The 26,773-nt window shown below is 36.0% G+C and overlaps 1 protein-coding gene across 2 annotated transcripts in view; it reads left to right on the top strand.

Annotated features, from left to right (window-relative positions):
- Pdzrn4 (PDZ domain containing ring finger 4) overlaps positions 1-26,773 on the top strand; it is a 351,420-nt gene that overhangs the window by 207,090 nt on the left and 117,557 nt on the right. The window contains exon 1 of one of the 2 annotated variants that reach the window (XM_040280800.2): positions 8,609-8,931. The exons of the other annotated variant lie outside the window; for it this stretch is intronic. Coding sequence (XP_040136734.2) covers positions 8,863-8,931 — 69 coding nt within the window. The 5' untranslated portion in view covers positions 8,609-8,862. Of the gene's footprint in view, positions 1-8,608; positions 8,932-26,773 lie in introns of those variants that run through there. 2 annotated transcript variants of the gene reach the window in all.

The following is a 26,773-nucleotide window of genomic DNA, read 5'->3' as shown; positions in this document are numbered from 1 at the left end:
GATCTTTCTTTCTATGTTGTGAATATCATGATAATGACCAAAAGAATGATAGAGGAATGATTATGTTTCATAGTACCCAATAAAAAGTAATAACTGTTAAAAGGAGAAAAAGAGAGGTTGGAACCAGGGAACTGAGGAGTAAGAAGGGCTTACAGATGTATGTTTGTAGGCAGAGAAACAGAACCCAGTTGAGTAAAGATGGTGGACTGAATCGAAGAGAGTGACCTGGGAGAAATGGAAGGAAAAAAAGAGAAACTGAGCCATTCACACTGACAGTGTTTTGTCATTAGATGTAGGCTGCAGGAAGAGCCAAGACAGACACTCAACCTCAGACTTGAGCACCTAGGGATACTCAGGCCATTCATTGATATGAAGCACATGCAGAGCAGCAGTTATGGGGAAGAGAATTATAATTTAAGTTTTGATAAGTTGAAGTTAATATGGTGGACAGCCCCAGTGGAAATACCAGTAGTTAATGAATAGGGAATCTGAAGCTTAAGAAATTAAGTGTGGCAATTTAGACTTGGGAGTCATCAGCAAATCTCTACCTTCACTTTTCTCAAAACCTCCAAAGGTTATTGGTCTTGATTAACTGTTGATTATTCCTCAATACAGAGGTATGCTATAACTGTCCTATTGTCAATGTATATATTCCCTACCATAAAAAATACTAAGAAAGAAAAATATTCTACAGTTTGGGGTACATATTCAGTGCAGTAGTACCCTATCACCACTGGAGTGGAGTAATGTTATGAAATTGCTTAGGTTTTATTCAATCTATTTTATGCAGTCATGCTTGAGGACGCAACATGGAACCTGGAAGTTAATTTTAGACTACACGTCTAGTCCTCAGGGAAATTCTTACATCTCAGTGTGCTGCAAGCATCACCAGAATTTTGTCCCCTAACCATCTAGGAATGTGCCATAATAATAACTACTCCTCAGAAGCAGGAAGTTTAGGATGCCGGTTCAATAGTTGATCCAGACTGCTTGCATTTGAGTTCTCCTCCCCCATTTACTATTCATGTGATCTATTAATCGCCCATGTCAGGAGGAATTATTTATAGTACATACCTCATAGTGTTTATATGAGAATTCAGTGAAATTAATAACACATAGTGCTTGAACTATAGTGTACAAAAAGAGCTAAACAACCATTAGCTCTTGTTTTCAAAAAGGGCCAGGAATTATCACCATGCTTTGCTCATAGTACTATCCAATAAATTCTGGTTGAGTGAATTTACAGAGCATTTACCCCTTTTGCAGAACTGAACAAGGTGATGGTAGCATTCTGGGTAAATTCCATATAGTACCTATAGTGTTGATGAATAGTGTGAAATAATCAAAATATTATTTAACCTCCAATGAAGTGAAAAACCAGTATTATACTGGGCTAGGTTAGTAGATATTAATATTCCTAAAATAAATGTTTTTGGGTTCCCTATTTCATAAATGTATAAGCCTAGCTTCATATGATATAACTGGTTTCCAGTATACTCAGCTATGCACTGCTTACACATTGCACATTTTAAAAATAGAGTATCGAAACTATTGCTAAGAGTGGTATTACATCACAGTCCTTATACAGAGAAGTGCGTGTGCGTGTGTGTGTGTGTGTGTGTTTGTGTGTGACATTTATCAAACAGGTACTTCCTGGGCTACCATTTCTGTTATACAAAGAACTAGTAAACAAACAGCCTTTAAAATGATTGAATAACCAGCCTAAATGTACAGTAGCAAACAAGGTGGATAGAGGAATGACCATAATAGTCAAAGAAGTGAATTTCAAATTATATAGTTATGACAGAAAAAATAGAAATAAATATTTTGAAAATCTAAGATGGAAGCCATTCTTATCCATGACTCCACTCTGTCCTGTGATTACTAGTAGCCATTATGTGTTAGGCAGATACTCTGTGCCAGGTATTCTTAACATGTATCATAACAATGGCTTTGTGTCTTGCAATAACTATATGATAGATTCTGTTACCATCATAGTTTTAGATATGAAAAACCAAGAAACAGAGTGAAGAAAATTATAGTAACAACTTGCCTCACATTACATAGATAGAAACTGAGGAAACCAAGACTTGACCCCAGATACACTGACTCTAGCTCTCATGCCTAACCTGCACACCAGTGTGGGCAAAATCCTTCTCAGTTCACGAATCTCTTCTCACATTTGTTACCTTGTTTCAATCTGTGAAATCAGCCTGCAAGGTCAGTATTATATCAGAGTATATAAGTTGCACAGAGCCACACAGGTGAAAGTGACAGGGCTCAGATAAGAACCCCAGTCCTCTCTCTTGATATCCTACAACTTTTCTTTCCATTTCTAGCCTAGTACCTGGCAGGTCTCAGGAGTTTGTAAGTCAGTAGGGCCATCTTGGTTCAGCAGGCAATGACTATAGTACAGATTGAAGATGGCCAACTAGTGAGTACAGTGTGCAAAGGATCAGCACATTGATCTGTGGAGTTATAACTGGGGAAATGAAGGAACACGTGGGAACTGTCAGCAGAGCTCCTTTCTAAATTCGTGACATGAGTTGATGTCGCACAGTGTTGTGGAAAACACTAGATTAGTGTCAAAAGGCAAAATCCCTAGACTCCCTTTGGAATGGGAATGGCAATATCTTATAAATTCTTCATTAACAAATGAGGGGTGATATCTGACATATTTACCTCTGAGTTATTGTGGAAATGAAACAAGATGATTTATAATTCCAAAAACCTTGCACTCATATATCATCAGATTTATGATAAGCACTGAGTAAATACTTCTGGAATAAATAAGCGAATAAGTGGCTGTGATATGGATCGGAGTGTAACTTTTAAGTGTGCAGGTAGTATATTCATATCAATACACAAATAATACAGCATATGTTCTTATATCTCATTCATTTGTATCCCTACCACAGACATTTTTCCAGACTCTAAAATTTATGTTTATAGAATTGAATCAAATTGAACATATTTTATGCTTATAATTCTTCAGTCTTTTAACTTTAACATTCTAGAAATATCCCTAAAGGGGAAAAATACCTGACAATTAGCTATGGAAGCACAAATAGAAATTTATGTCACTTTGCCAGGTTCAGGTAAACCATTATCTCCCAGTTACATTCATTTATTCAATATGTGTTTATTGAAGTCTTGAAATATGAATGGTACCATGCTAGAAGTTTTAGGAACTCAAAGATTAATTATACATTTCTGCTTCCCTCATCTGTCTTATAATCCAATAAGAGGGGTGAAGCATGATATAGAGAGAGGGGATACATGCTTTGAAATGGGAATGGATAAAATGCACTAAGAATTTAAAAGTTGTAGAGATCACTACAAGAGAATGAGGTCAGGGAGACAAGAGAACATTTAAACTGGACCACAAAGTGTCCAGAGAATGATTTGTAGCATTTTCAAAAAAATAAGCAGAATGAGTTACTATCTGGGTTAAAGATAGGATGGAGTGGACCTGTACACCTCAGGATGACTTTGCTGGAGCCTTTTCCAATGCCCTGGAATCAAGGAATTCCAGGATCTGAAACTGAGTGCTAAAGCCAGCAAAGTCCCAGGTGCCACAGCAAGAATTGGTCATCCTAATTAGGTCATCCTAATTGGTGCATTGAGGACTGTGAGATCTTAGCTAACTCAGAGTATTCAGCTGTAAATACAAAAACATTTTGGTACTTAAATAGATAAAGTTTACATTTTTAACTACAAACCACTTCCCCTATTTTAGGTTCCATCTATTTTAAGTTATTCTCCACCACCCCCACCACCCCCTTGCCTTTAATTTCAGCACTTACAAGTACTAACCTCTACTTCCTCAGTCACCAGGAAAATACATATCAATGGCGCTCTGGCTTCCTCTGCCAGAGAAGTAGGTCAGCAATTAGCTATTGAATTCAACCACAGCATTTGTAATTGGAGAACTGAGTTCCGATCTCTTTACTGAGGTTGACCTTGAGCAAGTCACAGTCTTTCTCTAAGCACCAGCTTCTTTGTCTCTGTGTTTGAATATAAGATACATAAACTTTAGAAGATGTTAGGCAGCTGTGTGTCTATTAATATTCAAAGGTGCACAAATATCCCCTAAGATGAATGTGGGATTGGACCCAGAATGGAAATGTGTAGCCACACATTGAAGTAGTTGGAAAGCATGCCCGTGAGGAGAGTGGAGTTACCTACTGAACTTCTACAACCACACAGGAAAAGAACATCAGAGTGATTGCAGAAAACAATAGAGAAAATGGGAAGCTACAATTTCAGGCAGCTGTCAGACTCAGGACTTAGCCAATTCAGGACAGTCCTATCTGGGCTTTCTATCCCTCCTTCAGTAGAGACTTCAGTAGAAGATAGGTACATATTCCCTTCTTATCTGCAGGGGATATGTTCCAAGACCCCTAGCAGATGGCTAAAACTGTTGCCACTGTATACATACTTAAAGTTTAATAAATAAAGTTTAAAATAAACTTTATAAAGTTTAATTTATAAATTAAGCATAGTAATAATTAACAATAACATACAAAAATACAATTATAGTACTTTACTACTATAAGAATTATGTGAATGTGATACCTCTCTCCCCCTCCCTCTCTCTCTCTCTCTCTCTCTCTCTCTCTCTCTCTCTCTCTCTCTCTCTCTCTCTTTCTCTCTCTCTGTACTTACTGTATTTTCACCTTTTCTTCTTGAAGCATTTCATGGCTTCTCTTTGGCATATTCAAATAGCCGACATCACTATGTTTGTGCTTTGTGGCCATTATTAAATACGGGTTGCTTGAACACAGGCACTGTGATACCACAACAGTTAATCTGATAACAAGACAGTTACTAAGTGACCAACAGGCACGTGGATACATTGCACAGAAGGATGATTCACTTCTCAGGTCGGGTAAAGTAGGACTATGTGGATTTCATCATATTATTCAGAAGGGTGTGCAATTTTAAACCTCTGAGTTGTTTATTTCGGGAACTTTTCATTTAGTATTTTCAGACTGCAGTTGACCCAAATAACTGAAACTGAAGAAAATGAAACCACAGAAAGCAAGTTGTGAACATGGGGGTACTCCTACACCGTATTGACTAGCAGGGATGAGACAGGCATAGTCTCTTTTCTAAATTAGTATTCAATAAGTCTTCTTTAACATAGCAAAAATATAGAAAACACCTAAAACAAAGGTCAGATTAATGAGTATGTGACCACTTAGTTAAACCAGTACCCAGGTCTGAAGTTAAAACTATTTTAGCCTCACTAAAACTTTCAGTATAACTAATCACAGGCCCTCTCTCCCACTAAAGACCTGCCAGGCCAGTGTCCTCTTGACTTTTTTGGCAATCATTTTCTTATTTTCAAATTTATCATTTAAATTATGGTCATATGGAACAGAGTTTAGTAATGCATGGAGCTTTGTTTTCAATGCCATTGAAGTCTCTTTTAATCCACAGGCCTCCTCTCTTTCCCTCCCCTCCCCTCTCTGAAACTGGAATATGTATATGTCTATGCAGTGTTGCCCACAGTCTGAATTTGGCTGATTGCATCCTTATGGTGTAGTTTAATATGCTCCTCTGTTCTTTATCTTCATTGTAATTTGTTCCTTGTGGAAAGACTATTTCAAGAATGGTGTCATTTTATTCTATCAGGTAGCACATAGCATTCACTCTTCTCTTGGGAGAGATTCTGTCATAGTATTAGCTTTCAATTCACAGTGCCCAGATCTATTAATTGATTAAGGATCTCTGGCTTAGGCACAGCCTATGATTATTTTGTTCTTTATTATCCTGAATGGGTCTATAAAGAGAAATTCCTTCTTACCTATTCTTTAGCTATTCAGGGACACAATTTATATGAGAAAAGCCAGAAATTTGTTGGATGTCTTCCTTTCATCACTTGGTTAGGCTCTTCATCTAGATCTTGGCAGACACATGTCCTATTTTGAATGCTAATGTATGGGTGTGGAGTAAACTCACAAATATTAAATGCAAATAAAAAACTGCATCTTGAAATACATATAATATATATTCTTACATATTTGTATGTTTTTTCCCCTAGGGAATTTGGAAAGATAGTCATTCATTCTCTACTTATTTTTTATTCCATATTATCATCCAGGAGAGATCATATCTAATCCATTTGTATTTTTAAAATGTTGTTCATATTAATGCTTTTATCCCTTTCTGTTTCAAAGGTTATGTTCAAATACAATATTTAGCTTTTTAGTCATTGGGAAACCCTCATATTCTAATGACATTTAGAGGACACTGGCCTGGCAGGTCTCTTTTGTTCAAGTCACTCTTTAATTCTTTGGGATGAGCCCATTAGTAGCACAAGATGGAATCTTTCCAGGGTAGATGGGCCAAGGGCAGCATTTGATAAATGATTGGAGAAACTGCTCTTGCTTCCTGAGATAGAAACAGAAGAACAGAGGGACCAATGATGAATAAAGAAAACAGCCAAGAGGAATTACTGAGAGAATCACCTCAAGTGTAATTGCTTCCTTCACTGGAATGTCCATTCTTCACTTTTTGATCACTAAGAAAATGGTTTTTAAAGCTACATTGTTTAATTTTTCTTAAAACCCAGGTATAACATTTTATGATCAGAAAGTTGCCATAAGTAGCAGCTTTGACCATTGTTTCCTATAACTTTTTTCATCACTAAAGAATGATGAAGTTATAGCAGTGCACGAGGCAAACACTTCCTTTGATAGATAGGTGAGCCATCCTTGCCTTATTGCATTCTAAGTCCTTGATCTGGCTTTTAAAATGCTGAATCTACATACTTGATAATCAGATATCTATTCAGAATTTAGCAATACAGAACCCTTCAAAAAAAAAAAAAAGACTCAATGTTTTCTTGGAAGATGTGAAATCTACCAAAATAACACTTCATGGGAATTGACAGAAGGACTCTGAAAATTAAGACTTTAATAAGCATCAAAAACATATGTTTTACAACTACTGCACATAGAGATTTTGCTTCTCTTTGTGGCCACTGGTGATTTTCATGATTTCCCTTCATATACCTCCTTGAATGCATTTTTCCCATAAGAGAGTCACACCTTAATGAATGTCTCCTACAAGTGGTTTCTAATTTGGAGAACTTTGTTCACAACACATTGTTCCCAATTATGGTGCCACTTTCATGTAGGTCCCTCAGCTTGGCTTCCAGCCAAGTTGTTAGGTGAAATTAGGCCCAGAAAATCGGATTATTACATCTCAAGGGAAACAACCCATGAGCAGCAGATGATTGCTCATCTCCTCGCTACTTACTGGTGTTGAGGTGTTGATAGTTGCAAAGCCAATTTGTTAACAATTAGTGCTCATTAGAATCATTTCCTGTTATCGATTCTAAACATTTGACAAAGCACTTTTAGGAAATTGGACCCCAAAACATAGCAATACCTAAGTGTTGAGCAATTAAAAATCTTCAAGATCCAGTGTAATTCCTAACCAGAGTCATCAGTTTCCAAGTAATTATTTTTGCTTTCAAACCCACCTGCTATCCTGTCCAGTTTAAAGATGTGCTGGAACAAGGACATACTTCTTAATTAGCAGAGGTTGTAGATAAAGCAGTGTGGAAACAAAAGGAATTTTCTTTTATTATCTGCTTTGGCTATTTGTAGTATATCTTTAAGGGACAAAAACTGCCAGCTTGCAATACAATTTAAGTATTTCTGAGAGTGTGAAATTAAATGTATTACTTCTATTATCTAAACATCTAAGCTTAGTTTATAAGTCTTTCACCTTTTCACATTATGAATGCTAAATATAGAATCTTAAATGGCATCACTGCATTACATTCGAATTTAAATATTGCCATTGTCAGCTTTCTGAAATATTATATATGACTTTAATAAAATTAGCATAAATACCATATGTATTTGAAATTTTTCTCAGAAAAAGCATTATATTTATCTATTTTTTAAATATAGATCTACATGCATTACAGTGCTACAAATTTATATTCAACAGAAATGCCCTTATTATCTAATTAAAATATTTATTATCTGTATAGTATCATGTACTCATACCTGCTTAAATGTTCTTTATTTAGACTATGTTTTCTCTCCTTCTTAGTAAGTAACAGTGTTTGTGTATGAACTAATTATTTATTTTTATAGGATCAGAATTAGAAATGAATGAAACCCCCACCTCTTTTTCCTCTCTCATATTACCCCCCATTTTTTTTGGCTTCTAGGTTTATTTTGCAAATTTCAGTAATTGCACCTATTCATTTCTCTCTAGAGTTTATAATGCTGAAATATTTTTCTCATTGTTGAAAACCATGGAGATGTGAACTAAGTCCATTTCTATTTCTGAATTTCTTACAAAACTGTTATCAATAGAGAAATTAAGTGTGTGCTCTTTTTTGAAATGCCCTGTGCTCAACCCCTCTATCCTTAATAAACAGAGATGGTATTGACACAAGTGAATTTTGTTTAACCACACTACATTTGCTTCTTAATTAGTGAATATTCATCTGTCATCAGCAGCAGCTATGACACCCCTCCCTGCTAACATGTTCTGTCATAAATAATCAATGAGGCACTATTAATATTCATGAGCTGGAATCTGTGTAGTCATGTGCACTGATGCAGAGACAGGGGGAGTGTTGCCATGAACTGACTGGAAACTCTGTGTGTGTATCCGTGAGTGCAAGATACTTAGGGAAAGCGAAGAAGAGCATGCTGCTACACACCACCCTGGCTCATGCTTCCAGCTAACAGCGGTTTGTCTGTGTTTCTGGACTGAAGTGACTGATGAAAAACAGTAGTCAAGTCTGGAGGGTGATTCCCTTTCAGTTCACTTGCCTTTCAGTTCTGGGGAAATTAGAAGATTTGCTCTCTCTCTCTGCTTCTTAGAATGGGCTGCAATTTGTGCACTTTTCAGAAAAGAGAGGAACACTACAAACTGCTCTATGAAGTTTCCCAGGTGAGTGCAGGTCTAATACCAGCAACTAAATAGCCAGGCTTTGTGTTTGTCTGAGAGGTGGTAAATGAATTCTGGCTAGCTTTATTTTATTTTATTTTTGTTTTTATTTTGGCTTTCAGTACATTTCAAAATTGAGGGCAGATGTGCTGGTTTGGGGCTTTTTATTTTGGGTTTGGGTGGCAGTTTTCAGTTTCCTTGCCACTCCCCCTTCAGATGACTTCCTGTGGGATTCTTTTTAACATTTTGTGTATCTGCTGCCAAGATGTCAGTCAAGTGAGAGGAGTAAAACTGAGATCCATCTCTGTAATACTTTGAGATACCTCTTTCATTTTGGAATAGTGTTGACATTTGAAAATCAGTTGTATCTTTGTCTGCATAAATATTGGGATTTAATAGGTCTATGATCTCAGTTATTTTGAATAGACAGGAAAAGTTTCTTGCCAAATCTTGTTAGCCAGAGGAAATTATTTGATTAATTAGGAATTTTTGCTTTGGTTTAAGAGGAAGACCTGGTATTTGTGTGTGTGTGTGTGTGTGTGTGTGTGTGTGTGTGTGTGTGTTAAAAAAGAAAAAAAAATATTTGACATGTCTTGGCTTAAAAAAGAGATAAAGAAATATTTTTACTACTTGATCTTGGATCCTTTTTAAATAATTCTTTTGCCTGCTTAGCCCTGAAAATTAAATTCTAAGAGCTTATTATAGTATCTATATGTGACCTAGGAAAAAGTATATTAGTTTATGTATTTCTTTAATGTGTATCAGGGGACTTTTCAGAATAAAAATAAGAAAGTCATATACACAGCTTTCATAGTTTTAATAGAATTCTGTTAATTTACCATTGTATTTGAGCAGGTTCCCTTGGGAGTAAACGCTCAAGTACAAACGTCTTGTCAGGCAAAATAAAGTTTATTTCCCCTTCTTCCAGTTTGCTCCAGATGTGACACTACTACTTTTGTTTATAGACAGTATTTCTGGTAAAAGATGATGTTTGGGATGTTGGTGGTCTGTGGCCCAGCAGTAGCCAAGTGCCCACTGCCTCCTGGTTCCCTCAGATTCTCCCTGACGTGATTCATTTCACAGTGGGCTAATTACAAAGTGGATTTGCTACACATGAAACAGCCTCCTCAGTTGCAATGTTAATGCACATTTTCATGGTAATGTGATCAGAGGCTCATTAGCCAGTTTCCAAAATGATCCTCTGCATTAATTAAATATAAAAATGACTCCTTTATCACCATAGAGAGGAAAAAGAAGATTAACATTGTTAATTACACCAGGGGCAATACCGTTTGCTTCTTTTTATTATTATTTTTTACTACAAAGTTGCAAGGATGGACTAAAATAATATTCATTTTCTGGATAAGCTCTCATCCACTTTGATTCATGAAAACAGTCTCTAGGTGGAACACTTTCCTTTAGTTTGCTTGTTGGAGTTTGAGTTATAGTATTGTTTTTCTTTGGGTGGTCAAGGAGCAACGAAGTAGATTCATGAATCTATTTTTTTCCCTATAAATTACTAAATGATATAAAAGTATAATATGGCAGAGGTGATAGCTGGCGACCTCCAACCCCAGCATTATGCCTAGGTTAAGCTGTTTATATTCTAGTAAGAAATCAAATAGGATTACTGCATTCTGAAAGGACCACTGTATTTGCTAAGGCACAGGAGCCTTTGTTATGGATTTTTAAAATGCTTGTCTGTGAGTTTTGCCTTCAAGTGCTTCCTAAATCTTGAGAAAATAGATAAGCCATACTCTTTATTGCCTCTACCTGTACTCCTCCATATATTTATTTTATTTTCTCCACCACTGAGTTGCAGTACTTATGATCTTTAATAAAGGGGGTGAAAAATGAAGTATTAGCTTCCATTTAACTGGTTTTTATTAGATAAGTTAAAAGCCCAGCTTAAAGGTCTTGCATGTGCTTTCCAAGAGGATCCCTCCCACAGTTTGTCCCCAGCTTTGCCTTCTATTTTATTGAGTTAATGGAATAGATAAGATATCAAAGGAAACCAGTGATAGGCTCATATAATACACTGGAGCCCCGTGTGGTGCTGCAAACTAGTTTCTATTTTTATTGGGAGGAAAGGCATCTCAGAACACACATGAAAGTGAACAAGTTCTTAACCAGGTGTTCAGGAGGGCACATAGCTGCCCCTGTAAGAGAGTATTCTGTTTACAAAAGTGACTTGAGATTGGAAGGCTGAGTATTTCTAGCTGGTATATTAAAACAGATTAGCTCACACAAATATTAACACCTGATTGCCCAAATCCTATGCATTTAACACTTGTAATTCTCAAACCACCTGCATTTTTGTTTCTTTGGTTATTATTTCTTAACAGCTTAGGCAAATCAAAGTTTAGCAGGGAATGTGACAATGCAAAACTAGAGGTGGCTATTAAATGCATGCCCAACAGTAAAACGTTTATTTCTTTATAATAGAATCATTATGATGTTGAACTTTGTCACATTTTCTTTCTAGATTTAGTGACCTGGTAACACAGACCAACTAGAATACAGTTTCAGGTTTATAACTGCAGTAAACAAAAGCAAATGTGTTCACTGAGGAATCTGATGAAACAGAATGATGTGCTTGAGGTGTGAAATGAGGTCAAGTTTTTATTTTTTGGTTTTTTCTTTTTGTTTGTTTCTTTTTTTTGTCTTTTGCTACTATGGAGGAGCTGAGACTTTCAATTGGCAGAAGAAATGGAATGTTGCCTCCAGACAATTATTTTCAGCTGGAACTGAGCCAATGAGTGTCCAATATGAACCTGGATGCAAGAATCCAGGGTTTGGGGAGATTTAGTAACCTTCCCACCAAATAGTCTTCATGCCTCTTTATGCATCTATTAACTTTTACATGTGCCAGGAAAGGAACTATTTTCTGCAATGATTTATTTTATTCAAAGTAGGTTATTTATTAACCTCTTAAGAATTAATAAGTGGGTAATTTGAACAGTGCCCTTCTATTGACATGAACTGAATTGCCTGTTTCATATTAATCTGATTAAATAACCACCTGGACCAAAAGAGCTACTTGTAAGGCATTTCTAACCTAATAACAGTTTTACTTCGGAGTGAGATGTTATAATAAATTCCCTAATCTAATGACTTCTTGGCCTGATTTTTCTTAGAGATGAAATGTAACTTTTTGATTGATTCTGTGATAAAAGTTATCAATGGGATGTTTGTTGGTGTTAAATAGTGTGTAAAAGCAGGGGCAAATATTTAAAAGTTCATGCTGTTAACAGAAAAGTGTTTATAGGATTTCATTTAAATCCTATAATGTAATAAGGCAGGATTCTGTTCTAATTCACTTGCCAAATTAGAGAAAGGAAATTAATTTGCTTTCAATCTCAGCAAAGCAAAAGTAGCACAGTGCTGATTCTCCAGGCCATGTCACTGCTGGGAGTCTGTTCTCTTCTTGTGAACACTGTGGCACAAGCAGAGATGATTTATTAATTTGAATATTTGTGCACAGCTCAGAGGGCTGCCCACCATCTGCATCCATGAATCAGTATCATCAGCTGGAACAGAACCTGCATTCATGGTAACTACCACATTGGCAGCAGCTGACAGAGAGCACTTATGGTATCCTGGCACGGCACTGGGTACTCTTGCCCACAGCATCAGCTTTTTTATTCCTTATAAAAACTCTTTATCAGTAAGGAGTTGTCTAATCCCTTCCCCTAATTTCTACATATGTGAATGTCAATTCTATTGACAGTGTTCCTTGAATCTTATATAATTTCCTTTCTCTAGATACCACCCTAGATCATTGAGAAATTCATATTTGTCTTGTACCATGCAAGCCCAATTCAGCATCTCAACCTCTTTCCCCAAACGCCATGTTTTCCCCCACATTTCTTAGCTAGTGAAGGTCTCACCCTACTGGTTTTCAAGAAAATTCAGAACCAATGAGTGGAAATGGACACTTCTGTTTCTGCATCTACACATATAGCTTTCCTGGTTAGTTTTCTTCTTCTCATTCTTAGGCCTCAGTTTCTGCCTTCTCTCCACCATGGATCCTTCAATAACTTGCTCTGAAAGCATGCTGAGAACTTTCCTCTTCAGTTTGTTAGTAGTCTCGTCCACCCTGATTGCTGCTGCTGTAATAATTTTCTAGAAAGTGTTTAATGACTTTTGATTCCTATAAAATGAAATAAAAATTTCTTATTCCAGTATTCAAGGCCCTACTTGGCTGACTGTAGACACCCATACAATTTTCTGTCTCTCCATTCTTATCCTTATCCTTCCAGATCTTTCTCTGTTTTGCTTTTGCTTTTCTCTTTAAGTCAGCATTACAACTTGTTATTTCCTTTCCTTGAATTTCTGTGGAACACTCTCTATATCCACCTCCGCGATTACTTTTTTCTGCAACTAGTTATTCAGATGGCTCCTTGGGCAGAGAAACTTCAGCAATTATTGATGAACAAAACAAGTAGACTCTCCCACATTGGGATTCTGGTAACCTTGATTTGCATGTTTTAGAGCTTCTTTTTCACATTTGTCTGCCATGTAGTATAGTCAGTTGTGAATGACTGAATGTAAGCATCTGGAAGTCAGTTCAGGTGTTCCTTTGCTCTTTCTCAGCAGTTTCTCAAGATCCACACAGTGCCTTGCTCACCCACAGGCTCTTTGCAAGTAAGTGTCTCATGAACAGTTTCTGGAAAAGGGCCATATCATTGCCTTCCTCTCAGCCCCATACCTAGCAGTTTATTAGCACTTTGTGCATGAAGTTGAAGGTTCAATTAGATGTTTTTCAGTCTCAGAAATTTATCATGGGAATTAGGTCACTAGTAATGGGATTAGGATACAAACGTAGGCAGAGAGAGAGAGAATGTGAGACAGAGACAGATAGACAGGCAGAGAAGGCTTTGAGCTGGGAGCTTGGATTTTGGTGGTTCACCACATCTGTGAGGATCAGACCTACCCAAAGAAACAGAAACATCTGAGAAATAAAGCAGAAGGATCATAAGAAAGAGAAGCCTAAAAAACCAGTAGCAGACCCTGAGAGAATGACCTCTTTCCCCAGATGTAATACACTCCCATAATAAACTCCCATTTTATTTGCTTGACTAAGCTATCTTTCCCTACAACCAGAAGAGAGGTGAAGACACATAACAACATATTATGTCTAATAGATTATGTCTTGCTTTTGTTGACTACCTATCAGGTGCCTTAAACTCTAGACATGTGATTCAGTTGAATGAATTTTCAACAAACTTTGACTTCTTCATATGTGGAAAGTCCTAAATTTTGTTATGATGAACACAAAGACAAATATAACAGTCTTTGCTTTTGAGAAACCCACAGTCTAGCATCAGAGGAGAGATACATAAGCAAAGATTCTCCGGGTAATATGGTGAGTGAAGCATTAAATAAATATAAGTTGATGGGTGTCTATAGGAGTGTGAATGTGCTCAACATGATGGCAGCTTGGGAATGGAGAGGGAAAGGCAGAGGAAACCAAAAAGATGGAATGGCAAAAAGATCCGTTGATGTGGCAAATAGTTGCTACATGGGAATGGATTTGTGGTGGGGAACTATAAGCAGGACGTGTGATGAAAGCAGAAGCAGGGAAGGAGGCTCCACAGACATGGCCTGAGAGTGGATAATACCACACCTTAGATGGTCTTTCATGCTGATTTTAAGTTTTTGTTTGTAGTTTGTTCTCTTTTTTTGTTTGTTTTGTTTTTGTTTTATTAAACAGAAAAAGCCTCTGATAAGTGGGTAGGGATGGTGTAGGAAGTCAAGACAATGAAAAGCAATATCAATTGGGAGGCTGTTGCAAAGGGTATGTTAATCTTAGAATGCAAAGAAAGGGTCAAATTGAGACCCCCGAGGACATAAATTCAGTAGGTTTTTGGCATGTGAGATTGAGTAGATGTAGTGAAGTTTACAGAGAGAAGAAATGAGGAGAGGGGGGTGAGTTCTGGAAAGAACAGGAAGGCTGTTAATGCCATTTCGGGGCTATCTAGGCAATGTTCATCAGACAATTGAACCATGAATCTTCAAAACAGAAACCTGGCATATGTGTGTCTGTTGGAGGAGACCATTAGGCCAATGTAAAAAATGGGAAGAATTGAAAAGTGAGAAGTTACAAGCCACAGATAAAATATTGAGAAACAGGCAAAGGAGAAGAAAGGAAGACGAAAAATTGAATTTGTTACAGAGCTAGGAGAATAAGCAGAAAGTTATAGGATAAGTCCAGAGAAGAGAGTTTTAGAAAGGTAATGGCTATTACAGCCAGGTATATTGGAGTAACTAAGAACTAAAGAACCACAATATCTTTTTTTTTCAATATTTATTTTTTAGTTGTAGTCAGACACAATACCTTTACTTTATTTATTTATTTATTTATTTTTATGTGGTGCTGAGGATCAAACCCAGGGCCTCGCACATGCTAGGCGAGTGTTCTACCACTGAGCCACAATCCCAGCCCAAGAGCTACAATATCTTTACATTTGAAAATATGTGATGCGCTACCAGATTCCTCTTTGGAAAGGACTGGCCCCGGGGTGCTAGGAGCATGTGCAGGGAAAGACTTTAATTCTTACTCTTTGTGAACTATGGTAGTCAGAGAACCCCTCACCTGAGTTCATTCCCTTCCTGAGAAGTTCACCTCCAATGACGGATTGATACACGGATAAAAAGGGTCTGTCTATCTTAGCCTCACTTGGGACTCTGAGTGTCAATTCAAACTCAAGAGCCTCAGGGCCATTGATGGGCATGTCTCATAGTTAGTTCAGTCTTCCTCTGTCCAATCCTACTTTCTTCTTCTCCCTTGCAAAATAACAAAGACTTCTTAGTAAACATCTTGCATAATCTACTCTCAGAGTTGGCTTCCTAGACAACATAACCTGGTGATGATTACAAAGCATTTCAGTACAGAAATGTGAAAAAAAAAATAATCCAGAAGTGTCTGGAGTTGAAGCAGAGATTGACTGCATTTTTCCAGAAATTGAGATATGACAGGTTATCAACAATGGAGTTTCTGCTAACATTAGAGTATAACTTTTCTTAATCTTTTTTTTTTAATACAAAAATACTAAAAATGTGTGAACATTAAAAATTTATATTCACTTTTCCTTTAAAATCATTAGAATATATACTTAATCTTTTTTAGATTCTTATGATTTATTTAATTGACTTAGACATAGGAGAAGATAATCCATCTGTAACTACACAACTAGACAAAAAACTGCAGGAAAATATTTTCCCTGTTCCATATTATATGAAAGGGAGACATGTTAGTAGTTACATTGAGATCTTGAACTCTTCAATTTACCTGATTTTGTTTTTTAGGAAATAAGATATCTGACTGAGAAATTTCTATTTTTCTTCCTTCCTTCCTTTATTCCTTTCTTTCTTTGTATTTTATTATTTATTTATTTACTTTTGGATTAGAGATTGAGCCTGGAGGCATTTTACCACTCATTTTATTTTTTCCCAGCCTTATCTATTCACTAATTTATTTACTGAGAGACAGGGCCTCCCTAAGTTGCTGGGGCTGGCCTGGAACTTGCAGTCCACTGCCCCAATTTTCCAAGTCACTGGAATTATAGGCATGTGCCATTGTGCCCAGCTAAGAAAATTCTTTAATTTTAATTTATGTTGAAAATATTTTTCAAAAACACATGCTCTAATTTACATAATTACTAAACAAAAGCGCATTGGTTATTTTCAGTCAGGTTAGATGGTAACAAGTGAACCAAATATCTTTAGCAAACAGTAGTTTCTTAACTTTACAAGAGTTATTAAGCAAGTATGAAGATTAATTGATAGTGAAAAATCCCTCCACAACAGTCAATCACCGTCCAGTACATTCATTTTACATAAGTAGATTTTCACATATTGAATTTTCACAAGTCATTTAGTAGGTATTCAATCAATCTTATTAAATGATTGAGAAAGGCACCAGAATTAAATCACTAGGTACTCAAGAAGAGGCTTCCAGGCTGTGGCTCCGTGACAGAACTGTACTCTTGAAATGCTTATAATTCATGGGGGGAAAGTGAGTTTGGTATCTAGAACAGGGGTTGCCTCAATCATTTCAGCTTTCGCAGACAATGTTTTCCTCTTTTTCCATCCTAGACGTCAACCTTAAGAATTTTAGACATTATTCTTAAGAAACTGGGACTCATGTGGATTTAGGTATCACTGGGTAGTAATTTTGTCTACACATTTACAATTCTTGATAATTCAGGTGCAGCTGTGTTTTTCATATCTAAACACAGCATTTCCAAAGTCATCAATATAACCTGTTCCATCTTTATCTCCTTCCAGCTGTACTCATGACTTCTCTCCTCATTCTAACTCTCCCAATGTGCAATACCAGCTTCAAAAGAGTTATTATGAAGAGTTCATTGTTTCTGTCAACAAATTGCTCAAAAGGTAGCAGCCTCGTATTCTCCTGTGTTTTGACATCTAACGTCTAATTGCTAATCTGTGCCATTCTGTAACAAGCTGTAAATCTTGCTTTATGTTTGTTTGGATCCTTGTAAAGCTTTCTCCCTCCACCCCTTCTGCTTTTTTGTAGCTTTATAGAAACATTGTTGGAAACTGGCTCTCATTTAAATAGAAGCTGGATGTTTTTCTGAAGTAAACTTTCTCACTCCCAAGCCATTTGATTGTCTATTTCAGGTATCTTTATTTAAAAAATAAATAAAAAAAAGACTCTTTTCAAGGATATGTGAACAGAGAATCTTTAAAACAGTATGGTTTTAAAAAATAATAAATACATAGATGAAAGATCACTGTTATAAGCAGTGATAATGTTTTCCTAAAGTGTACACTTAGTAGAATGCAGAGGTTATATTTTCTAAAGAAAAGAAAGTTTGAAAAAGTGTGTATCCCATTGAATAACTGTAAATAATCACACTTGCTTTGTGCTTAGGTCTCTGGTAGATAGTAATACAGGATTAAAAGGAAGTATAAGCTCAATCTAATCTTGAAGGAATGTGTCATCACAAAGCAATTAGAAGAAAAATTTTAAAATGTGTGACCTTAGCAAGGGACACTGCAGAGAAAGAACAATTCTGTATGGGCAAGGGTTGTCTAGGGGACTTTATGGAACAGCTTAACTATGACTCTTATTTGGAATGCGCTTGATCAAGAGCAAGATTAATTTCTTAATGAAGTATGATACTGTATATTCATTCAGTCAAAAGTAAGTATTTGGTGTCCAGGATATATTGTAAAAGCAAAGTCATAGAAAGATGACTTTGTGGAAAATTAGAAGAAAAGCCTTACTAAACTAGAATATGGGATGTGTATCATTGTTGAAGTTCTTGATCTCCATGCAAAAATGAATGAACTTAGTGCCCTCATCACCACAGGACACTGTACACTCTAAGGATGCAATCATATTGAGTCTGAGGTCAATTTATATCATAGAATATGTATAAATATTGTTTTCTTGGCACTTTACTTAAAAGAACACAGTCATGTTAAGTTGACCTGTGGTCAATAAGTTTGCCATTCAATCCATGAGCATGTTGTGTAAGTCCTTAGTGACTCATTTGTAATGCTTGAAGACAGTTTTGCCTAAGTAAATATGTACCTCAATGTTAAGACAACATGGGAAATAAGGGAAATGTTCACTAACTTAACACATGAGGTGTTACTGAGCCATAAGTAGTACTAAATACCATGCATGGTATAGTTCATAGGAACAGCACTGTGCACAGGAAAACAACAATGAAAACAGAGGCTTTCAAATCTATCAACAATGCCACTTATTCCCTTTCTCAATGTGATTTATTTAACATCATCAGCCTACATTTAATAGATTAATACCCACCTAAGAGTGTTTGATGATTAAGTGAGAGAATACATTTAAAGGCTAGAACACATTACAAGCATGCCATGAATAACAACTTTTATAGTTATGATCTCATTTCAATATAATAATGACCCTATGAGATGATAAGTAACATCATTCCCACTCTGCAGATGAGAAGACTAAGACACAAGTGATCAAGTGACAAATTAAAAATCAGTAAGAAGAACAAATGGAATTCAGACCAGAATCTGCCAAATGCTAATATCCACATTCATTTTATTAGAATTTCAATATTTCATTCCCTTTGAGTATTCCATACTTATCCACTAAATTGATCCAGAAATACTGAGCTCCTGGCATATAGCAGGTACTCAGTAAATAGCTGATAAAGGAAGAAAAAAGAAAGAAATGGAAGGGAGGGAGAGAGGAGAGAAGATAAAGAATTTAAAAAATGCTATTTATATCTCTCCTTGATATTTATGGAAGTTGTTCTTTTGGGTATAAGAAGAGAAAAAATGGTCCTCTCTGCTACTTATTTCCATATCCCCTTAGCAGCTTAAATCAAATCATTTCATCTACAATAACTCATCAATATGAAGGCTTGAACACCTCTCACCATTTTTTCCATAAATCCATGTCCATCATCAAACAGCCTCCATAGTCCATTTCCTCATTTTCTCCTAACAGCTCAAATTTCAGCCAAACTTAACTACAATTTCCTATTTGGAAACAATGTGATTCTTCCCTCTCTTTACCTTTGGACACAAAGTACCTTTTTCCTAGAGAGACTTTCCCAGCCTTGCGCTCCTGAAAACCCAATTCTTTATGACTCAATTCAAGGTTTTCCATATGTGAAGTTTTCTATGAACCCAAGACAGTGTAATTATCTCTTTCCAATATTCCTCTTTGAGGATACATCATAATTTGAAATATAGTCAGATGTGTCTGTGTTTGTAAGTAGTTCTGCTGTATCTGAACAACTTTGCCACCTCATAAGGTATCTGACACTGAGCAAGTACTCAATAAGACTGAGTTAGGGAGTAGAGACATAATAACAACTGCATTTCCTACAGAAATCTTACCTTATTATTTTCCCCAATATCCAAATGAGATCCCTCTGAAAACAAAATTATTAAAGAGACTGTGCTTTAATAATTTTTATTATTAATAAAATAAAAATAAAGTTTTCTTGGTTTTAAAGATGTCATCTGTTTTAAGAAACATTTTAATTGTAAGGCTCATTATCAAATTTAAGAACAGTTTTTTTGGGGGGAAGGGTTAATTTGAATATTTGAATATGCATATTGATTGCAAGCTACATCCCAATTTCAGAAATAATAAAATACTGGAGATAACAGATGTGTTAGAATTGATTTGTAAAATGGTCAATTTTTTTCTCAAAAAGAACCAAAAACACTATTGACCCTTCCTTTACACCTACCATGCTCCACTTCCCTGCCTCTTATCCCAGATTGAAGATGTCAAAACCCAAGTAATGTAGATCCAGTACCCCAGGATCTTATCTCAAAATCTGCAATCATTATGGGAAATGCTAGTTTTCTTTTACTCATTTTTTTTCTTTCAAGAAGCTCCCTATAATTCTTCAGCTAAGTTGTATAGCTCTCCCTGAAGTGTAGGTCAGGTATCACTTTTCCCAGGAAAACTTCCTGGAGTCCCTGGATTGAGTAAACCCTTGCTTTTCTCTTTCCAAGGTAACCCAGGCTTATGTCTGTCATAACATCCTAAAATGCTATCATTTGACTTGCTTATGATTTCCAATGGTCTCTGAATTTCTGGAGGGCAAAAACTCTATCTTCAACCACTACATCTTCAGACTCTTCCCTGGTACCCGCATGATGTTTCTTGAGTCAAATGTGAAGGACTAAGCCCACATGAGCTGTGTGTTGCAGAATAGTATGATGTAGGTGACATAAGAGCATAATAAAGTTGTTGTCTGCCCTCAGTGCTTCTTGTAACAGACCTCAGCAATAGAGCTATACACAAATAAGCATAGTGCCAGGAGCAACAGTGGTTCCGTAGGAGAGAAAGGGACAAAGTATCCTTAAAGGTCACTCTGGTGATGATTTGCTTTAGTACAAATAAAAATTAATGTGCCTAAAATAGGACACACACACACACACACACACACACACACACACACACACACGTGTGTGTGTGTGTGTGTGTACTATAAGCAAAACTGTTTATCATATATCATATTATATTACATATAATATATGTTATATAGTATAAAACAAAACACTATTCTGTGTGTGACTAAGTGAATTGATTATTGATTATTGATTTATTAATTGTCATGTTTTTGCTATCTTGTATAAAATTGCTATCTTGTATAAAATTGAAAGTGCTCTTTGGTGTAAGAGCAGCTCAATAATACTTCTCTTTATTTTTGCATGATTTATATTTATCTCTTTTTTTAACTTTATTTCATTTGTTATTCTTTTTTTTTTTTTTATGTGGTGCTGAGGACTGAACCCAGGGCCTCATGCAGGCTAGGCAAGCATTCCACCACTGTGCCACAGTCTCATCCCCGATTTATGTTCATCTTTAAAATAGTAAAAGTGTGGCTAAATTGTTAAACTATTTTTATATATGCTTCTACTTAGAATAAAAAGAATTTAAAAATAAAAAGAATTATGGCAAATGCTAGTAAAATAAACTGGAAATTGCCTAAATTTTCCCTAATGATGATGCCTTTGGGTTCCATAATCTAGCACTAATATGAGAATTTTTCCAAGTGCAAATATTCCAATTAAGATCACTTATAGCAAATACTAGCCTAAGAGCATTATTAAAATTATTTTAAAAATTTTAAACTCTAAATAAAACCTAATCCAATTTAATAAAATACTGAGAATATATTTTCTAGTAACACCGAATCACATTTCTTTCACTTATATTAAGCTATTTCTTTACAGCTAGGATATTCTTTGAACCGCAAAGAATATAATCAGAGTAAAGATAATCTACCTTTATATCCAGTATCAGTTAAGCTTTTTAAGAAACTAACTCAGGGAACACAGATAACTTCAGATAAAAAAAGAAGTTAAGTTTTTGCAAAGTTATTTTTTAACCAAGATTAAGTTTTCACTCCCCCCAAAAAATCCACTCTGAACTAATTGTTGAACAAAATGCTAAACATATTTTCCATGTCTGCCTTGAATCTTATCTAGATTCTGGGGAAATCCAAAGAAGAAGGGAGGAAGGATATTTTTACTAATTTATAGTGACTATTTTAAGAACTGTATGTTAGGGTGGGATGTCTACTTATGGGTAAATTTATTCAAACTTTCACAATTTGTAAAAGTCAGGTTTAAGTTTTTGAGGAATTTTTGGCATTGCACCAAAAATTTCACTTAATGCAGTTAGTACAATTGACAGACTAAGACAATATTTCCATTCAATGTAGTCATATTTCATTGTAGGTTAAATTTAGACTAAAAAGTCTCAGAAAATATCTTTCTTTGTTATAATTTTTAAGTGGTGCATTATAATTATGCATAATATTGGACATAATGTTCATTATGTCATATTCATACATGTACATAGCATAATTTTTTATGCATAATATTGGACATAATATTCATTATGTCATATTCATACATGCACATAGCATAATTTGACCAAACTCATTCCCCAGTATCTTCCTTTCCCTTTGCTCCTTCCTCCTGCCTCCCTGGATCTGCTTAGCCTACTCTAGTGATCTCATCATCATCATTATTATTTTAATTAGTGCATTACAATTATATATGAAAGGGAGATTCATTGTGGTATATTCATGGCTGGAAGAATAGCGTAATGAGTTAGATTCATTCTGCTGTACTTACCCATGCTTTGTTCCTACTCCTCTCATTCTCCTTCTTCTACTCTATTGGTCTCCCATTTTAGAGTATCTCTTTATGATTTGGCACAAATTACCTGGCTTAATATAGTGTTTTTCAGTTCTACCTACTGAAATAGAATGTCACCAGTCACTACCAATAAGCTCCACAAATATATAAATATGACAGATTCATTTGTATGATATTTCTACATAGAGTAACTTATTAAGTAGAGTCAGTGACTTTCCATTTTTTTCAGGTTTATGGGATCTATTTGGAAACTAACTACATTGGAAAATGGTTGAAATTAAGTTCAGTGTAAATACATAAAAAAGCTGCCTTAAACATCTTTTATACTATCATTCCAGTCTCCTGAAAGCAAGTAACTAAGTCCCGAGTTTCAAGAAGATGAACTGTGGTTTTGTAACTGGTTAAAAAAAAAAAAAGAATAAAAGCATTTAAATCAAATAGTATACATAAATAGCCTCTTCTGCAATTTCTAAGACCATCACAACCCATGAAATAACCCTCTTGATGGATTACCATTTTCTGGCTGAGTAATTGAGATTTTGTCTGAGGCTGAGAAACATGACCACTTTGTCTCCCACTGGTGTCTTTGAGCACACCCAGTAACAATATTATCAATGTGCTAATGACTGCTCCCGAGTGCTTTCCCCTTCTTCTTTGCACCACAAATACCTGGTTTTCATTTTCCACTACAACCAGAAAATAATTTTAAAACTGGCTCCTCACTTTGAAGTTTGCTTTGACGTCTTTGAAGTATTCACAGCTTTCTGGACAGTATTATCTGTGTTTCATAGATCACAGAAAATTCTGAGAGAGGGAAAAACACTTAATAATTTGAGATGTAGAATCTTCTATTGATATGTTTCACATAGGTTGAGTTTCATTTTTTAATATCCTGTAATAAATTATTGCTTTTAGAAGGCACAGGAGACAAAGAAATATGGCTAACAGGAGCTTAGGGAACTATCTATTTACATATTATTAATAATATCACAGTAGTCATAAGAAAGAACCAATAGGTAATTATATCATGCCTAATGTTGCCTTGAATACCCCCAAAAGGAAGCCATCCTTCCTAGAAAATGATGTCCTGGCCCCTAAAGACATGGACACACTTTAGCTACTAGACTACACGTGGATATAGACACCCTGTAGAATTGAGCTCCTTACTGCAACTCTTTAAAAAAAAGTTTTTAAAAATTTGTTCTCTTTAGTTACACATGTCAATAGAATGTATTCTGGCAAATAGAATGTCAATTCCAATTCTTTTTTTTTTTTTTTTTTTGGTTGGTGTGGTACTAGTGATTAAACTCACGGGCACTTGCCTGCCCACTGAACCACATCCCCAGCCCTATTTTTTTTTTTTTGTATTTTATTTAGAGACAGGCTCTCACTGAGTTGCTTAGCACCTCACTTTTGCTAAGGCTGGCTTTTGAACTCATGATCCTCCTGTCTCAGCCTCCTGAGCTGCTGGGATTAGAAGCTTACATCCCTGCACCTGGCTTATACTTTCAATTCTTAAATGGAATACACTTTACATTTTCTTAAAAACTAAATAAAAGTTGTCTTTTTGTCTGTGTAAGTTCTACCAAAATAACAGTAGGTTATTTAATAATTGTAAACCTGAATTCCATATTTATTCCATTTAGTCCAGAATTTAAGTGATCATAATTTGTTTTGAAGGAAAAGCATTTTGATGATTTATGGTGTCTTGGGTTAAATGGGCCCCCAAATAGGCCCTGAGATAGAGATTTGTCTGTCAGTAGCTGGGGCAGTCATTTCAAGAATTCCAGGCAGGGAATGGAGAAAATAGGATTGGGCAGAGAGAAAAGGTAAAACTGGGATGCTGTCATAGAGACCTCAGCTAATCATAGGGAACTCTTCAATAGGGATGACTCTTCACAGTTGTTCCCAGCCAGGCAGAGCCATGAAGCCTTTGCACTCTCTCACCTTGTCTATTCTTTGCATGCAGTTGCCATTGGGAAGTGGACCCAGCTTTGAACAATAGGGACTCCCTTAGGCTGAGGGCAGCTCTAAAAGCAGAAAAAAGCTATGAGGCAGCAGCAGCCAGTATCCTCGGCCCCAGAGAAGGACTGCCTTGGTTCTGAAGGAGAAATCTCAGTGCCCAACATCCAAGCCGACACCAGCTCATCTTGTTATATGTGGACATAATTTCTAGGCCATAATAAAATTTCCTCTCCAAAGGAATTTTAATCACTTAGAGACAAGGTCAGGCTCCTTGAGGTTAGATTGTTCTCCTCTTCGTCTACTTTGTGGCTAGTTTAAATCATTTTCTGGAATTAAGGGTGTCATTGGAGCATGTTTTGAGAATGTGACTTTGAAAGTCTGACCTATGGAAATGTGATGAATTGTACCTGGAGATTGATTTTGCTGAGTGCTAATACCAAATCATGCAGCGACATAGTTTCACTTACTAAATATTGCCCAGGCCATATTGTTGAACTCTGCATTGCCACGGTCACCTCATCAGGATGTTTTCTGTCCTGTGACTAGTGGCTTCAGATGTACTCATCCATCTTCTTGTCCCATTACATTTTGTGTGACTGATGTTCTGTACCCATTAAAATTGATGGGAAAGAACAAAGAAAAGAAAAATGTGCCCTTCAATTGATTATTTCTCTGAAAGAACAAATGAGAATTCTCTAGTACCAACAAGAGATTTAAAGTGGAGGGTTTCCCCCATTTATTAAATGCTTTAATTAGCTAGGTTTACTAAACAGAGTCTCCTTTTTATAAGGGAACATTATTCAGCATGTTTTAAAATTCAATATCCTTCTGAAATGTTTAATCTTTAAAAGATGAATTCAATAGCTGTAACAATGTTTATAGTTCAGGGATATTTTGGTGAATCAATTATATCAGATGCCATCCATGTTAGAATTTTCTCCCGCCTGATGAGCTATGATAATGACCCATTTTATGTTCTGTGATAGTCGATAATTAAATTGACCATTATGGTAAACTGAAGCCAAAACCATAGTGATTTTGGAAGGCCCAATCTTCCCAGGTTTTTCTTGGATCTATTGAATGTTATCTTTGTGTTCAACAAATTGCAGAGCAGCAAGATATATCTGCAGTGCTCACAAAACATTTGTTTAATTACATTATTTAATGTGTTAGGGGACAAATAAAACCTGCCCACTGGCAGCTACCAGGCTTTGGCTGCTATTCCTCCTGTCTCCTGAGGTTTCCATGTCTGAGTTAGAGGAAACTCAAGTGTGGACTTGTTTCTTTAAAGACACGATACAGTCCCATTTTTTAACAGATACTGATTTTTCACTTTCTTACAAAATTCAAAATGAAATAAATTTGATCAAATAATATGATACAAGTTATTTTTGAGTAAATTCCCCTGAGGGAGTTTGACTGCCCAGGGATCTATGGGGTAATTTTAGTACTGTGGATAATACGGTCCCTTGAGGGAAACAGGAAAGTAAGAAACATTCTTTCATATTGACCTTGGTCACAAGGATGACAGGAGCTATTCTGGGACTTTGACCATAGGACATATCTGTGAACAGCTGTCAGATTGGCTGTGGCCTATGTGGTCCACACTTTCAGAAATATTAATGATCGTATGCTATACAAATACTCGGACCCACTGAGGGGCAAATGGAACTAATCAAAAGGGAGGCAGGTCCTTTCATTTGTGTGAAAAATGGCCTCAACCCTCACTATCTGATAGAAATTTCTGTGATAATGGTGATATTCTATATCTGTGCCATTAAGTGCAGTAGCCACTAGCCACATGCAACTATCAAACAGTACAAACATGGCTGGTACAATTGAGGACATGAATTTCTGATTTTATTAAGGTTAGATAATTTAAATTCCCAATCACTTCATGCAAATTGTCAAAATCTGGGGTTCCTTCACCTCCACTCTTTCTTTTCTTTACTACCAATGTTCTGGATTTATTAAACCTGTGTTTTATTACAACTCCTAACCTATCTTTTGTTTCTGTTGTCTATGCTTCAAGCCATCTGCACTCTGTTACCAGTACCTTGTGTTTTCTAGCATCTTTGCTTAGAAGTCCTTAATGACAGATTCCTCAATATCTGCAGGAGAAAGCCCAGTTATATTCGCAACACCAGCTCTGAAAACACTGTGTCTTGAAAGCCTTCCACAGACATCTCAGTTGGAACCGATTTTTTTCTTTCCTATG

This window comes from Ictidomys tridecemlineatus, chromosome 6, assembly GCF_052094955.1.
Source record: "Ictidomys tridecemlineatus isolate mIctTri1 chromosome 6, mIctTri1.hap1, whole genome shotgun sequence".
Taxonomy (NCBI): domain Eukaryota; kingdom Metazoa; phylum Chordata; class Mammalia; order Rodentia; family Sciuridae; genus Ictidomys; species Ictidomys tridecemlineatus.
The sequence above is the reverse complement of the archived record's forward strand: the minus strand, read 5'-3'. Positions and strand labels throughout refer to the sequence as shown.